General features: G+C 35.0%; 1 protein-coding gene across 1 annotated transcript in view; it reads right to left on the bottom strand.

Annotated features, from left to right (window-relative positions):
• Positions 1 to 16,652, bottom strand: part of CTNNAL1 (catenin alpha like 1) — a 72,036-nt gene that overhangs the window by 5,345 nt on the left and 50,039 nt on the right. Inside the window, exons 12-14 of the mRNA XM_037850884.1 lie at positions 8,745 to 8,782; positions 3,619 to 3,669; positions 3,371 to 3,525 (exon numbers count right to left, since the gene is read on the bottom strand). Of these exons, the coding sequence (XP_037706812.1) occupies positions 3,371 to 3,525; positions 3,619 to 3,669; positions 8,745 to 8,782 (244 nt within the window). The remainder of the gene's footprint in view (positions 1 to 3,370; positions 3,526 to 3,618; positions 3,670 to 8,744; positions 8,783 to 16,652) is intronic.

The following is a 16,652-nucleotide window of genomic DNA, read 5'->3' as shown; positions in this document are numbered from 1 at the left end:
TGATAACATACTTAAATTGTATTTGTCTCTTTAAAACGTTTTCACTGGCTTCAGAAATTAAATATATGAGATCTGATAACATGTCTTAACCAAAAGGCCTTTGTTAAATTGTGGATCAGACCAAAAGTCAGGAAATTCTCATTTCTAATTCTAATTTCAACTCTGTTAAGAACTCAGTTGTCTATCTTTGATGAGGCATGTCATTTACGCTTCAATTCTGAATCTATAAAATAATCATAACAATACCTGTACTACCACTCTCATTAGATTTTAGGAAATAGCAAATTGAAAACTACCAAGAATTGAGAAATGTACAAATAGAAAGTAAATTACAACAGAGAGAGCAACAGAATGCATGAATTAGATCTAGAAACCTGGAGCAGCAAGTTTTGCCTCTTAACAGCTATGAGACTTGAACAAATCATTTCTGTTTTCTGATAAACTGTGGTGAGAATCAAAGGAAATTATGAAGCAGAGACTGCTTTTAAAACCACACAGCACTGTTAATTTGAAATCTGGAAAAAAAAAAACGCTAATGCACTTGAAAATCTTAAATATGTAAATTAAGGAATATGAATTATAAATGCTATTAAAAATATATATATAAATTAAGATGACTTCTAACAGCAGCTTGAGGAAGGGTTACAAAATTGCCCAGAAAAACTGCAGAAGTGGATACTGTGAAGACTAACAGATGGGTCTCAGACAGAAGCACCATGATGAGGTCACCACAGGTATTAGGGGAAAATGGAAAAGACTGTTGAGGGAGAAAACAGGTATACAGACAGTGTAGGTAGAAAAGAAAACCAACTTGAGATTTTACCACAAGGAGGCAATTATATCACCAAGACTTGCCAAAATGGCATAAGGTGCTATCCATTACAGAAAATCCATTTTCTTTTCCTGAATTTCAGTGTTCCTGTCCAAAAACCATAATGTAGTAACAAGTCCCATCCCATGGAGCTTTAGTAATCCCTACCCCTCAAAGTGCAGCTCTGGGATACACTCCATCCCTTACTAAAACCCATTATTCTGACTCTAAAACAAAAAATGCTGACCATGTCATCCTGAAAAATTCTGAAATAAGAAATCAAAACGGCTGTTACGAACTTAAAAGGATGTTCTACTGATGAATCTTTTGTTTGGGAAGATTTTATATATCAAATAAACTATATTCACTAATTGGTAGTATATATCTCCAACTTTTATTGGTCAAAAACTTAAAACAAAAAAACAAAAAAACCCACAAAACCTGCTGATTTTCATCACCATGAGATTAACTAGCATCACTCCATCCAAAAGTAAAGATCTTTATATTTCAGTCACTCTGTGCAAATTTACTTTGGGTATACAAAGGAGTTCCACTTTACTTTCTTTTGCAAACTTGAGTCATCAGTTTTAAAAGGTGCGAACTAAGAAAGGTCAAAATTAGTGTTGGGGAGACTCAATCCAAGGAGAAACTTCCTGAAAACAATTAACAACAAAGGATAGAAACCAGCAAAGAAGAAAGCATAGTGTCCACTGATGGAAAAGATGGTAAGGTATTAACACATGAGGGCTAAACAGAGACAAAATTACTCAACTCCTATAGTTTCTGCCTTCTACCCCAAGAAAAAACGTCTATTTAGAAAAGGGAGAAAACAGTATCAAGAGAGAAATGAAATCTCTTAGCTTCATGATGCTTCTTCCCCACTCCCAATCTTTCTTCCATGTGAAGAAATCTCCATTAGCACAGCTCCCTCACTTCTCTCTGCTCCCTCACTTGCTCCACTCCACAGAGGGTGGGCACTTATCTTCACAGACTTTTTGGTAATTTTGCAAAAATAAATTGGACTTGGTAACTCTTTTTTTTTTTTTTTTTTTTTTTCTTTTGTCACTGAAGCTGCCTTTGGGAGATACCTGCTCTTCCAGGTTTTTATAGAGACACATTCTTTCCCTACAGGGTAAGGTAAGTGCCTAATCTAGGGATTGTTTTAAGACACCTACTTCCTGTGGATATAAGCTATATTATCCAATATCAGCTTTATCAGTAACAAATGTTACTGGCCCCCATCTGCCTTATTCTTTTGTCTTTTTTTAATTAAATTCAGTTTTATTGAGATATATTCACATACCATACAATTATCCATAGTGTACAATCAACTGTTCACAGTACCATCATATAGTTGTATATTCATCACCCCAATCTATTTTTTGAACATTTTCCTTACATCAGAAAGAATCAGAATAAGAATAAAAAATAAAAGTAAAAAAAAAAACAACCCAAATCATCCCCCCATCCCACCCTGTTTTCATTTAGTTTTTGTCCCCAGTTTTCTACTCATCCATCCATACACTGGATAAAGGGAGTGTGATCCGCAAAGTCTTCACCATCACACTGTCACCCCTTGTAAGCTACATTGTTATACAATCATCTTCAAGAGTCAAGGCTACTGGGTTGTGTCTTATTCTTTTGATTTTTCAATTTGTTCAGAACTTGGGTGAAAAAGGGGTGCAATTTACTGATCCCCAAAGCCTACAACAGTTGTGAAGATCCTAACTTCTTTAACTGAGTTTAAGTTTCCAGAACAAAATGGATTCCATCCCAGAAGACTGAAACAATTTACAGGTGTGACCCACTGCTGACAATCTTCAAAATCACAATGAGTAGGAGAGGGAGGAGAAAACTGGAGATAACAACTTTTTCCACATTTCCAAAAATAGAATAGGTAGACTTCTGAAACTCAGTGAAAAGTTTGAAGTCACTTCTTGAGAAAATTCTAGAACAGATTACTGAGCAGAAAACTAATAAATGTTTATGAAGGCAGATACTATACCATAGGTATAGATTACTATACTGAAGGTTGTGGAATGTGATCTGCATTGACTTCAACACGGTATTTGACCAGGAGCCTGACTAACATGGACAAGATGGCAGGTCGGGTAATAGTAAAGTTAGGCAAATTCTCTACTACACAATGATGGCTGATTCATAGAGATTTATTTGGCACCTGATTGAGGTCTCTAGTGGTAGGATCAACATTTAATCAATTCCTTGTATAAAGATATAAAAGGCACGGGTTTTAAACTTACTGAGGTGGGTTGGGAGAGACAACCGTTACATGGGATGGGAAAAGCAGGATTCAAAATTATTTCAAAGTTATGGAAAGAACAGGATACAAACCTAGAAAAGGATCCTGTCTGAATCTGAATCCTAACTGAAGATATCCTTGTTTCATTCACCTAAATAAATTGTTTTAAGACCTACATTAAGTCATTTTACCATACATTTGATTCTGCTTTAAGCTATCAATGATTTAACATGGCAATTTTTCTTTACATCAGATATTATTATATTGATTTAAAAAGATCAAAATGTAGCTATATTTACCTGGTAAATAAATATAGAGAATAGGCCACACTGGACATGTTCCTTCCATATTGAACAATCTCATTCTCCTGATCCTCCCATTTCTCAATTTCGCAGTCTGCATCGGATGTGAGCAAACCCAGCTTAAGTCCAAGTTTGGCTATCCTGGCTTGCTCCTACAAAGCATACATTTTAAGCACAATGATTTTGTCATTATGGCTTGTAAAGGAAGATTAGATGGAATACTATCACAAAGGAAAATATCTTACCTCAGAGTCAAGCTTGTCTGGCTTTAATGATTTCAGGTTTGCATTATTCTTCTGTGACAATACAAAGATTTAAGACAGCTTAAAAAGCAGTATGTTCAATTGTGACGAAATACAACAGCAACAGAAAGCATAGCAAGGTACCTGGCATATCATTCTAATTTAAACATACTCAGTATATCATTAAATTATATTAAGTAGTTTAAATTAAACAATCAATACCAAGACTTTCCACTAGCATGTGAGTTTAGATTTGAATAGGTCATTGGTTTGAAATCTGGGGCCAGGAAAACAGGTCAATGTCTTGGCTGTCCCTGCATCCTCTGTGTGTACATTTGCTGTGTGCTCTTTAGATGCAGGCTTCTTTTGTAGAATTCTCAGAGTCCAGTTACTATGTCCTCCAAACCTCCCTGACCCTTTGCAATAAGATTATAATGTTCAAATAATTCTTATGAAATGATTAATAATAAAATTAGCCATTATATGTAGTTTTCCATTTATCCCTAAAGTTACAACCCTGAGATACGATTCCTCTAACCAATTTGCCTCTGGAGGGTTAAATTTTAGTACCCTAGCTTCATTGACATCCCAGTTCCTAGTCCCATAAATATTCCAGTTGCAGAGAATTTAGGATTAAATATATGAACCAACTTGTTCCATGCACCCCTGTCTTTGAAAGAGCATGTTTGTTTTGAGGTAAACTATTTGGAACTCTGAATGTTTTTTCCTCTAGACAAGGAGAAAATATTCTACACTAGTTAGTTTACCAGGCTGGCACACAAATGCTGATTTACTTGAAGTAGAGAGTATTACAGATGCTGATCACTACCATTAGCAGTATTTCTTTGAAAAGCACATTCAGTTCTCTGGAGAAGGCTGCCCAGGTTGGGGTCTCCTCCAACTCAGAGATCTATTTGGAGAGCCCATAATGGAGCAGGGGCTCCAGCACAGCTGGGGCTGGTGGAGGCCAAGGGACCAGGAGATGCAGGGAACCATTTTTTTTTAAAAGGAAAGATTTATTTAAATTATATATGCATACATACATACATTGAATACATATTCTCACACATGCACATAAAGTGCAAATCATAAAACATTCACATGCCCACTAAGCTTAAGAAATATACTATCACCAGTATCTCTGAGGTATGTATATTGAATACCTCAGTTTTTTGCTTCCCTTATTATAACCACTATTTGTTACCGCTGACCAGCTCTTTTCAGTGTCACTGTAAAACAGAACAGCTTCAACTTTTCCTTTCTTTTTCTATCCCATAGAGCTTAGATTTGCTAATTTAACACAAGACTTTCAAAGTTTTCTAACAATGTCGACTATACAAGAAATAGAAGCTAACAGACAGAAAATAAATTCAAGGAAACCATAAAGCTTTTCACGAAAACACTCAAAATTTTCAATACAAGCTGCCTCTTGTGTTCATTAGAAAATAAAAGATGATCCATGATCTCTGATCAGTGATCTCTCTGTCTGGCTCCTCCTTCTACAGTCACATCAATTTACCTTCTTCCTTGGTCTAGTAGACTATAAAGCAATTGTTGAAGCATTTAAGAATATCCTCGAGGTTTTCTATGGTTTTATTTTATTTAAAATTTTACACCCCATTCTAATCTTTGAAATTTTGTGTGTTTTCATTATGTTTATTTGTATTTTTACAAATTATTGTTATTAAACTGTTTAACGAAGACTGAAAGGTGAAAAGTTTGAAAAGGTAAATAAAGCATTTTAACAATGTACCCAAGCTTGCCATCTAGTGGACACTATTTGGGAATGCAGTCAGATGCATCAGTTTTCAAGCCCCTAAATATATAAAGAGCACCAGACTTCAACTTTACTTCCTGAAAAAGACAGCTACAATTTTCTAGGAATATAAACAGTGACGTTATCTTCAACTAAGGAAATGGCTCATGATTTAGAAATGATTTTTATTAAAGATAAAAAAGAGAGTACTGAGTTCAATAAAATCTTTGCTCTGTAGTGCCATTTCTAATCCTCAAAAAATGTATTTTGTAGTAGCCTAAAGCTATAGCAGTTGCAAGAACAATCTTTATTTGCTTAATCTCAGTGAATATTAGCTATAATATCATCTATTAAAGTTAAGTTGCCTTAAAATGACAAAATTAGACAGTTTTTAGCATTACTGTCAAACTGTCCTGAGGATAGCTTAAGACAGAAATTATTTTCAAAAAAAAAGCTGCAAAATTATTTTTGCAGGGTCTTGACTGCTTTTTTCAACCAGCTACATCCAACTTTCAGTATGAAATGTCAGTCATGCTTCAAAAAATATTTAATTAATTATATACTCTTTTTCAAATTAGGGAATTTGATTTATCATTTGTTCTTCCCCTCTACCAGCAACCATTCCCACTGTCATGTCTATATAGTTTCTTTCTGTTTCTTCATTGCCAGTTCTCTCTACTGCTCTTCACCACCCCTGTCGCTATATAATAATCTTCAACAATTTCTTCTCGCCTCTCTCATTTTTTTTAATAAGAATTTAAACTTTTATTATCCAACATAGTAGCCGCTAGCCACATGTTGGCTACTGACCACTTGAAATGAGGCTAGTCTGAATTGAGATATGCTGTTAAGTATAGAATATATATCAATTTCAAAGACTTAGTCCAAAAAAAGAATATATCTCAATAATGTTATGTTGATTACATGTTGAAATAATAATTCACATATGTTGGATTAGATAAAATACATTATTAAAATTAATTTCACCTGTTTCTTTTCTTAATATGGCTCCTAGAAAATATTTTGTTTATCCATCCATCTGCTGGTGGATACTTGTGTTGCTTCCATCTTTTGGCAATTTGAATAATCATGCTAAGAACAAAGCTGTGCAAATACCTATTTGAATCCCTGCTTTCAATTCTTTTGGGTATATGCCTAGAAGAGGAATTCCCAGGTCATATGGTAATTCTATACTTAGCTTTCTGTGGAACCACTAAACTGTCTTCCACAGAGGCTGCACCATTTTACAGTCCCACCAAAAATGAACCAGTGTTCTTATTCTCCACATCCTTTCCGGCACTTTTACTTTTCGTTTTGTTATAGTGGTTTTTCTAATGGGTGTGAAATGGTAGCTCACTGTGGTTTTGATTTGCATTTCACTAATGACAAATGATGTTGAGCATCTTCTCATGTACTTACTGGCCATTTGTATATCTTCTTTCAAGAAATGTCTATTCAAGACTTCAGCCTTTTTTTTTTTCAATTGGCTTGTCTTTTTGTTGTTGACACGTAGGATATCTTTTTTTTCTTTCATTAGAGAAGTTGTAGGTTTACAGAAAAATCATGCAGAAAATAAAAAGTTCCCATATACCTCCCTATTATTAACACCATGCATTAGTGGGGTACAATGTTACAGCTGATGAAAAGAGTACTATTATAATTGTACTATTAACTATAGTCCATGGTTGACATTAGGGTTCACTATTTATGTTATACAGTCCTATGGTTTCTTTAAAATGTTTATTTTAGTAACATACCTACAACGTAAAATGTCCCTTTTTAACCACTATCAAATATAAATTCAGTGAGGTTAATTATGTTCACAATGTTGAGCTACCATCACCACCATCTAATACCAAAACTTTCCATCAGCCCAAACAGAAACTCTGTACTAATAAAGTATTAATTCCCCATCCCCTAATCCAACCCCAGCCCCTGGTAACCTGTATTCTAGTTTCTGACCCTATGAATTTGCTTATTCTAATTATTTCATATCAGTAATATCATAACAATATTTTTCCTTTTGTTTCTGCCTTATTTCACTCAACATGATGTCTTCCAGATTCATCCAAGTTGTGGCAAGTATCAGAACTTCATTTCTATCTAAACATAACTAATATTCCACTGTATGTATACACCACATTTTGTTAATACATTCATTGTTTGATTGACACGAGTTGCTTCTGTCTTTTAACAATTGTGAATAATGCCCTTACGAACATAGGTATTCAATGTAATCTCATAATTTTATAATTTATGTTGACAATGTAGACTATTGAATTAAGAATTTTACTTTATAAGAATAAAACAGTAAAATGGCAGTTGTCCCACTGATATTTAAAAGTTTGTATGTGTGACATTCATTTTGTTCTGCTGATATCTATATGGAGGATACTTCTGCCAGCTGTGATCTCTTTTCAAATAATATTCTAGTTCTCCACTTCAATTCATATAATTTAGAATGTGGTTCCCACCCTTTCATCGCATGTTGCCATTGGATCATAGGCAAGTAAAACATTTAAAGAATACAGGGAGGTTAGGAGAGGTATATTATGCAGATTGGAAAGTATCTAAGAAAATAAATCAAACTTTTCTGTCTTCTTTTATTTTTGCTTTCTTTTGGTCATGTCCTACACAAGATTCTTTGGGAATCCTGTGTATGTATAACAGCACTACCACATCTTCTCATTTTAGTATACGGTATCGAGAGTCAAAAAAAGTAAAACTTAAGAAACTCTGAGACCCACACAGTGAAATAAATGAGAGTTGCTATTTCTTTTAGCTCTGCTCTATTTATTACAAAAAATGTGAAATCCCCATTTATCAATCCTCAGCTTCTCATATAATAAGTGAAATCACTGAAAGTCACTTAAAGGCAACTAAACTTATGAATCTGTTAAGTGTGCAGATAGAAGGTATGGCCAGGTGATGTGCTAAGTCCACTCAAATGGGAAAGTAGTCTCCAACAAACGAGCTGGAAAACTATATTTTTTGAGATTTCTTTTGTGACCTAATATATGGTCTATCCTGGGGAATAATCCCTGAGCACTAGAGAAGGACATGTTTTCTGTAGTTGTTGGGTAACATATTCTCTGTAAGTCTGTTAGGTCCAGCTTGTTTATAGTATCATTTCAGTCTTCTATTTTCTTATTCATCTTATGTCTAGATGTTCTATCCATTAATTAAAGTGGCATATTTAAGCTTCTATTAATGTAGAACCATCTACCTCTCCCTTCAAATCTGTCAACATTGAATATCCTAACTTGTTCCTTTATGTAAATTATTGGTGGAGGGGAATAGCAATAAGGAGGTAACAGCATAATTTGAATTCTAAATAAAAACATTCTGAAATGTACAAAAGTCTTCTACTTACCACTGGCTTTGGAAGTGAAAGGTAGCCATACTTCTCTCCTACAAATAACACATATAACTTGAAATAAATTTTGTATATAAATTTTAATGTACTTTCTATTAGTCACATTTGACCTTAAAAATATTATTAAATAAATAGTACTGTTCTTAATGCATTAATTTTAATAATTCAGTCTATTAATTACATGTGACTTAGAAACAAGTAATTTGATGGGTGAGCATGAAGACTGTCAGTTGCATCATTAAGCCTAGGTTGGCAAATCTCTACCTCCCTTAAGAGAAAGGCAGAAAGGCAAAATGTCTCACTGACATTCACTTCCACTACAACCATGTCATTCATAGCGAATTCCTTTTATGGCAACTACTTCTAATAAAAATGGATTCCTCTTCCATTTGTGTCAGTATTGGTACTTGTTTCCTTCTCTGGAAGTACCAGACCAAATTCTTTACAACTAACTTCATAATGCATTCTCCCAGTCAGGGGAGAGGATACCTCCAGTATACAGGATATGAAGACAAAAGAAACCCAATACCCAGTCTCTTGCCTGTGAAATAACACAGGGCAGGAAGCACAATAACTAAGGCAAGGAAGGAGCTGTGTAAAGCCCTCATCATCCCTGCCTGGTCACCTTTTCAGCTTCCAGGTCATGTATAAAGTCAGGTTACAATGAATGACAGATTTTTTTAAAGTTAGTTTGTGATAGCTGAGGTTAGAAATTTAAGATAAGATTTGAACAGTAATTATTTCTTGATATCAAGAAAATTTAATTGTACTCAGCCATATTAGGCTGAACCATCTGCAATTGCTGATGTTCAATTTTTTGAAATACGAAATTAACAATTTCATATGGATCAAACTAATACAAATAAATATAATGTAAGAACACTAAATCATACCCCTTTTTGTGGAATATATATCACATGAACAGGGAAAGCCAGCTTAAAACCTATTTAAAATTTCATCTAGAACTGTATCAAATATGGAACCCAAAAGCTATATATGACTACTGAGCACTTAAAATGTGGCTAGTATGAATTGAAATGGGCTGAAAATGTAAGATATATCCCAGATTTTGAAGACTCAGTAAAAAAGAAGGAAAAAAAAGAATGTAAAATGTCTTATTAATAATTTAATTATTGTTTAATACTGAAATGAGAATATTTTATATAGTATTAAATTAAAATATTTAAATGAATTTCACCTGTTTCTTTTTACTTTTTTCATGTGGTTACTTAAAAATTTTAAATTACATATGTGGTTCATGTTTTATTTCTTTTGGACAGTGCTGACCTAGAAGATTAATTGCTGCTAAGGGTTAGCTAATTGTATTTAGGAATAATTTTATGATTCAAATAATTTATTTGCCATGTTATTAATAGTCTTCGAATCTCAGAAGTATGTGGGTGCGAGGGAAGACTTGAAAAGGTTATTTCTATGCAGTATCTCCTAGCCCTGATGTAACAAGAGCCTAATTTAGTTGGGAGAAGACTGACAGAAGATGGTCTTCAGGTCACTCAGAATCCCAGAATTCATCATCAATCTTAACTCAAAATCTGAATGCTCTCTATAATATGCCTAAAAAGCAGTCTTAGTAAACTATCCTTGGCAGTGCCCCTGGCCCTGAGATGCGCACATGCATACTCCAAAGGGGAAGGAAAAAGCCAAGCATTTCAATGTCTCTGATTTCTCTAAGATCCAGCAGAGTTTAAGACATCAGAAGGTAGGGAGAAATAAATGCAACTAAAAGAGAGCCTTTATATAGCCTGGTTTGCTATTGTTACCATCTGCCAATTATTTATGATTTGGCAGTTTCAGTCCTTGGGGCCTTCTTACAGGCACTGGGTTTTGCTCCCTATTCTCATTCTTTATTTGGACTCAGAAGTGTTTATATAAATTTGAGGATAGTTGCAAAAATTATCATTCTTCAGAAGGGCATCCCCATAATGCTCTGCAGGCAAGGTTGTGCTTCTTTTCTCCAATTCCCACAGGAATCAAACAAGTTGATTATAATACAAGAAAAAGAAAGATAACACTAATGAAGAATCTTATTTCATAATTAATTTTATAGTTGTTATTTCCATACAAGTCTATTGCCATTGATTCCAAGCAGAGCAATCATACACTGACTCACCTATATTTAGCTATTACATCAAACTAAAGAAGCAGCATAAACAAATAATTTAAATCTCTGATGAAAACATACACATATGAAGTAACTGGAAAAACAGAATTATTTGTGAAAAATATACTTGGTACAGATATTTGATTTATAAAAATTGTTTTCAAAGCACTGCCCTCACAGGGGTATCATCTAAGTTTAATACTCCCTAAATCCTTTGTTTAGTCAGCATCACAATTGTGCCATCATTACTTCTGAGTTTACACCTCCAGATAAAGTTCAAAGTCAACTTTGAAAAAGAGCCCTCTCATCTTATGGGTTTACAAAATGATTTCTTAGGAACCTCATTGAGAAGTGCTGCTTTCATTCAATTCCAGAGCCTTTCTGCAACTCTACATCCTCATTCCCCAAAAACAAAAAAGCCTCATTATATCACCAAAAATGTACTACATTATTCCCTATTTAGCTGTTTGGGTCCTGGAGGGACTTCTGTAGGGCATGATAAATCAGAAAAATAGTATGTTGATCCACTTAAAATTAATCCCTAACCACTAGCTAAATTCAGACTAGGATTGAGATATTCCAATCCAAACTCAAATTCCTCTCTTTTCCTAACCTCTACCTTCAATTAATCACAAAATTCTACCAATATGACTTTAAAACTTCTTCTTCAGCCAATCCCCTTATCTCCATCTCTACCATCACTGCCTTAGTTTAGGCCATTATCTCTTGTCTTGACAGAGCACTCCCTTGCTCCAGACTCAGCATCCCCCAAACAAGCTCATCTTTATCCACAGACATGTTCCTCTTCCTGTACTCCCCATTTTAGCAAACAGCACCTCATCCATCCAACCTGCCACTTGATAAAATAGATGCCAAGCTATGAAGCAGAGCCTCCAGAATAAGAAAACAGTAGTTACAGACCTAAAAACATAAGGAGGATTCTTGGCAGAAGGTCAGATTTTAAAAAGGAAAGTGGTTTATGAATACATGCCATCCAAGACCATAAAGTGCCCTAGGTAGTTTTGTTACAGGTATACCCCTATAAATAGAGCGGAGTCATTAATTTCAAGATGATTCAAACAGAACAAAGGAAATTCAGCTTCCTTAAAGGAATGACAGTCTTCAAGCTATGAAGGATAGGTTCTTTTTGACATTATTTGTCTAAAATAAGCTCAAATTATAAATGCACATATATTCATCACTAAGAGAAGTGGAGTCTTTTTGATCCCTTGTGATACCAGGACCATGGCCTCTTGGACATGGGTAAGAAAGTAAAATGGGATGAAGGTAGAAAGACAGGAAAACAAGTATGACTTTTGAACTCTTGAAACGATCCAAAGAGGCCCTATTGTAAAATTTGAATATCTGAGGTCAAGATGAGCACTGACGCAGCTCTCGGACACTGACCTCAAGCATGAGAACCCCAAAGGCTCCGTTTCGTTGCTCGGCAGGGGGTTTGCCTCTTAGAAGGTACTTAACTGGTTGGTTAAATGAGCCTCACAAACATACCTGGTAATTTTTCAGTCACAGGAGTCAAGATAGGGGAGAACAGAACTAAGCTGGCTAGAATACAGCAACGACTTTTCAATAATAGAGTCATAAGAGTAGCAAAGAGAAATCCGGCTCTGAAGAATACACTCTGTCATTTGAATGGAAAGCAGTTGGCAGGGGCAAAGTAACAGGTGCGTTTGCCATAGTGACCACACTGAACAGGAAGAACAATGTTATGACCCTGGAATCAGTCCAGTCAACGATAGCTGACCCAGAGCTAGACTTCTTTGTGAGAAAAGCTATTCTCATATGCTTCGTGATAAAAGTCAGGACAAAGAAGGGCACTGTATCAAGTCAACCAACATTATCTCAATCCTCCGTAAGGATGCTTCTCTGAACAGCCAGACACTTCACCAGTTAAACAATGGTTGTCCTGTTGATTGAGGGCAGCAGTTTCCCACCTGAGGAGGAATTTCTGTTCAGCCCCAAGGAAGTTAAGGCAACCCTGAGTTTTTTGAAGAGAGGTTACCTAAACCTAAAGAAGAGATTGTTCACCTAATATCCAACTTCAAACGGAAATAAACCATAGTGGCCATCAAGTTGAAAAGTAAGTATATAGGCTGCTTCTCCAGTTTCAACACTGGTCTATCTGTAGTGGCTGCTAGAGCGCTGTGTTGAGAAAGACTGGAAGCCATGTGAGCTCAAGCGAAAAAATAACAAGATCAATCAGCAACGTTTGTCATGGAACAACACTGAAGAGTGAATCAAACAACATCTAAATCCAAGTCAGACATGAGAAGAGAAAAAAAAAAAAAAGAATGAAGAATGTTGGCTCCCATGCTGTGTATTTGCCTCTAACTTCCTTGTTTTCAAGATAGGAAACAGGGATATGGGTGAAAAGACTTGCTCAAGGTCATGTAACTGGTAACAAAAAAAAAACAAACAAACATTCGTTAGCACTTACTATATTCCAAACACTGTGATAAACTATTTCATTTATGTCCATTGAGATCAACTGAAACTCAAGAGGCCAGGCAATGTGCCCAAGCTTCCATTACTAACAGATTATTACATACAATTATCTCTTCCATCATTCAGACAGCCTCATCCTCAGCTATTAAGTGGAAGACCAAAACAAGAATCCAGTCTCCTGGCCCTCAACCACTTGTTCCTTGCTTTATACCTTCTGAACTGCCTGCCATCGGGATCTCTCAGTTATTGCCAGAATAGCTTTGGGAGAGGAGAAAAGCAGAACTCAGAGCTGCAGTAGTGAAGACTTTCCGTGAGAACTATTCATTCTCATTTCATTCTCATTAGTACACTTTAGGGCTGGCATGGAGTTTAGCTGCTTGAGTAATAGTGCGGTCTTTGGCGTCACTCAGACCTCAATAAAAATCCCCATTTTCTGTAGTCTCTCTCCATGGGACTCTGGGCAAATTAACATCTCCAAGCCTTGGTTTAATCATAAATAAAGTGTGGAAATAATACCTGCCCCATAGGGTTACTGAGAAGATTAAATGAGATAATGCACATACAACACTTTTCATGGTACCTGGCACACACTAAGTTCTCAATAGATGGTAACTATTTTTATTTTCATGATTGTATTATGGTTATATGCTTCTGAATAATCACAATTACAATTTTACCCACATCATCCCTACTAGTCTGTGATTTTTAGTTTTTTCATTGAATCACCCTAGCTGTTTAGTAAGGAGTTTGCTTTTGGTGGGAGAATGACAAATTGCAGACCAAAAAAACAAAGGAGCACTGAATTAATGATGTATTAGATGTCCAGGGAGAGAAACCTGCCAGAGGGTGTCAGATGTGAAATTTGAAGACAGAATGTTAGAATGTGGCTGAATAACAAGGTTGGAACCCAGGCAGTCTGGGTATAGAACCTGGGTTTAAAATTAATTTATAATTAATTAACTTATTTTAAATTGTGGTATAATATACATAAGAATCATTTAAACCATTTTAAGTGGACATTTCGTTTACATTAAGTACACCGACAATACTGTGTAACTTTCACCACTATTTCCAGACACTTTTCATCATCCTGAACCAAAATTCATACTCATTTAGCAACAGCTCCCCATTCCCCACTCTCCTCAACTGTGAAAACAGCTATTCTGTTCTCTGTCTCTATGAATTTGCTTATTTAAATTATTTCAGATCAGCGCAATTGCATGCTATTTGTCCTTTTGTGTTTGGCTTATTTCACTCAACACGTGTCTTCAAGGTTCATCCATGTTGTAGCGTGTACCAGCACCTGCCTTCTTTTTACAGCTGAATAACATGGCACTGAATGGACACACCACATTTTGCTTATCCAGTCAACTGTGGATGGAGACTTGGGTTGCTTCCACCTTTTGGCTATTGTGAATAATGCTGAGATGAACATCGCTGCTTTCAATTCTTTTGGGCATACGCCTAGGAGTGGGATTGCTGCATCATATGGTAATTCTATGTTTAACTTTCTGAGGAAAAGCCAAACTGCTTTCCACAGTGGCTTCACTGTTATACATTCCTACCAGCAATATAGGAGGATTCCTATTTCTCCACATCCTCTCCAATACTTATCATTTTTTTAAATAATAGCCATCCTAGTGGTGTGAAGGGGTTTCTCATTATGGTTTTAATTTGTATTTCTTTAATGGTTAATGGTGTTGAATGTCTTTTCTTATACTTTTTGGCCATGTGAATATTTTCTTTGGAGAAATGTCTAATCAAATCCTTGGCTATTTTTAATTGGGTTGTTTAATTTATATATATATATATTCTGTATATTAAACCCTTATCAGATTTATAGTTTCCAAATATTTTCTCCCATTCTGTAGGTTGTCTTTTCACTTAATCTTGATGATGTCCTTTGACACTTAAACAATATTAAGTCTTCCAATTCATGAACAAAGGATGTCTTTCCATTTATTTAGGTCTTCTTTAATTATCTTCAGCAATGTTTTGTAGTTTTCAGCATACACATCTTTCAACTCCTTGGTTAAATTTATTGCTCAGTATTTTTTTCTTTCAGATGCTATTGTAGATGGAATTATTTTATTGATTTCCTTTTCAGATTGTTCATTACTGGGATACATAATCCCAACTGACTTCTGCATGTTTATCTTGTTTCCTGTAATTTTGCTGAATTTGTTTATTAGTCCTGGTAGTTTCTTGTGGATTCTTTGAGGTTTTCTATATATTGGATCACATCATCTGTGAATAGGGATAATCTGACTTCTTCCTTTCCCGTTTGGATGCTTTTGTTTCTTTCTCTTGCCTGACTACTCCGGCTAGAACTTCTAGTACAATATTGAATAACAGTGGTGGAAGTGGACATTCTTGTCTTATTTCTGATCTTAGGGGAAACCTTTCAGTCTTTACCATTGATTATATTTGCTGTGAGTTTTTCATAAATTTCCTTTTTCATGCTGAGAAACTTCCCTTCTATTCCTAGTTTTATGAATGTTTTTATCATGAAAGGATGTTGCATTTTGTCAGATGCCTTTTCTGCATCAATGAGATGATCATGTATTTTTTTTACTTTTGTTCTATTAATGTGGTGTATTACAATGATTGATTTTATGTTGAATAATCCTTGCATTCCTGGAATAAATGACACTTGGTCAAGGTGTACAGTCCTTTTAATATACTGTTGGACTAAGTTTGCCTGTATATATGTATTTTTTTTTTTGAGGACACTTTCCACATTTTATTTACATTTTAAGACTAACTTTAATCTCAAAAATCACATAGCCATACACCTATTTCCTTTTTGTTGTTTTCACTTAAACTTAAATGCATGGTTTGTTAAACAAAGAATGTAAACAAATATTTACCATGTCTGTTACATGTAACACACAGGAATGGCTTTTAACAGAAATTCATTGACACCCCCAACTTTTTTTTATTATAAATACAGGTATCAAAACAATCCTGACCATATTTTTGATACTACTGGTAGCCAGCACCCATAATGCTTCAAAAATTAATACAATTTGCAACCATATTTATTGTACCTGCTACTTCCAACAATTTAAATTGCAGATCTTTCACTAAGCAAGTAGATAAAACATGCCATTTATGTTTTTCCTTCTTGAATTTAGTTTTCAGACACACATATCCTTGCACAGCAATCTGCCACTTCTTGCCATGCTTTCATCTTATAATTCTACTCTGCATATTCCAGGTTTATGCTTACAGGACAGTGCCTTGATAAGAGAAAAAAGTATTGTGTTGCATTTTTCCTCCTGTTACCTGAAAACATAATGGGTGTACGTATATTAAATATA

Source organism: Choloepus didactylus, chromosome 10 (assembly GCF_015220235.1).
Source record: "Choloepus didactylus isolate mChoDid1 chromosome 10, mChoDid1.pri, whole genome shotgun sequence".
Classification (NCBI taxonomy): domain Eukaryota; kingdom Metazoa; phylum Chordata; class Mammalia; order Pilosa; family Megalonychidae; genus Choloepus; species Choloepus didactylus.
The sequence above is the reverse complement of the archived record's forward strand: the minus strand, read 5'-3'. Positions and strand labels throughout refer to the sequence as shown.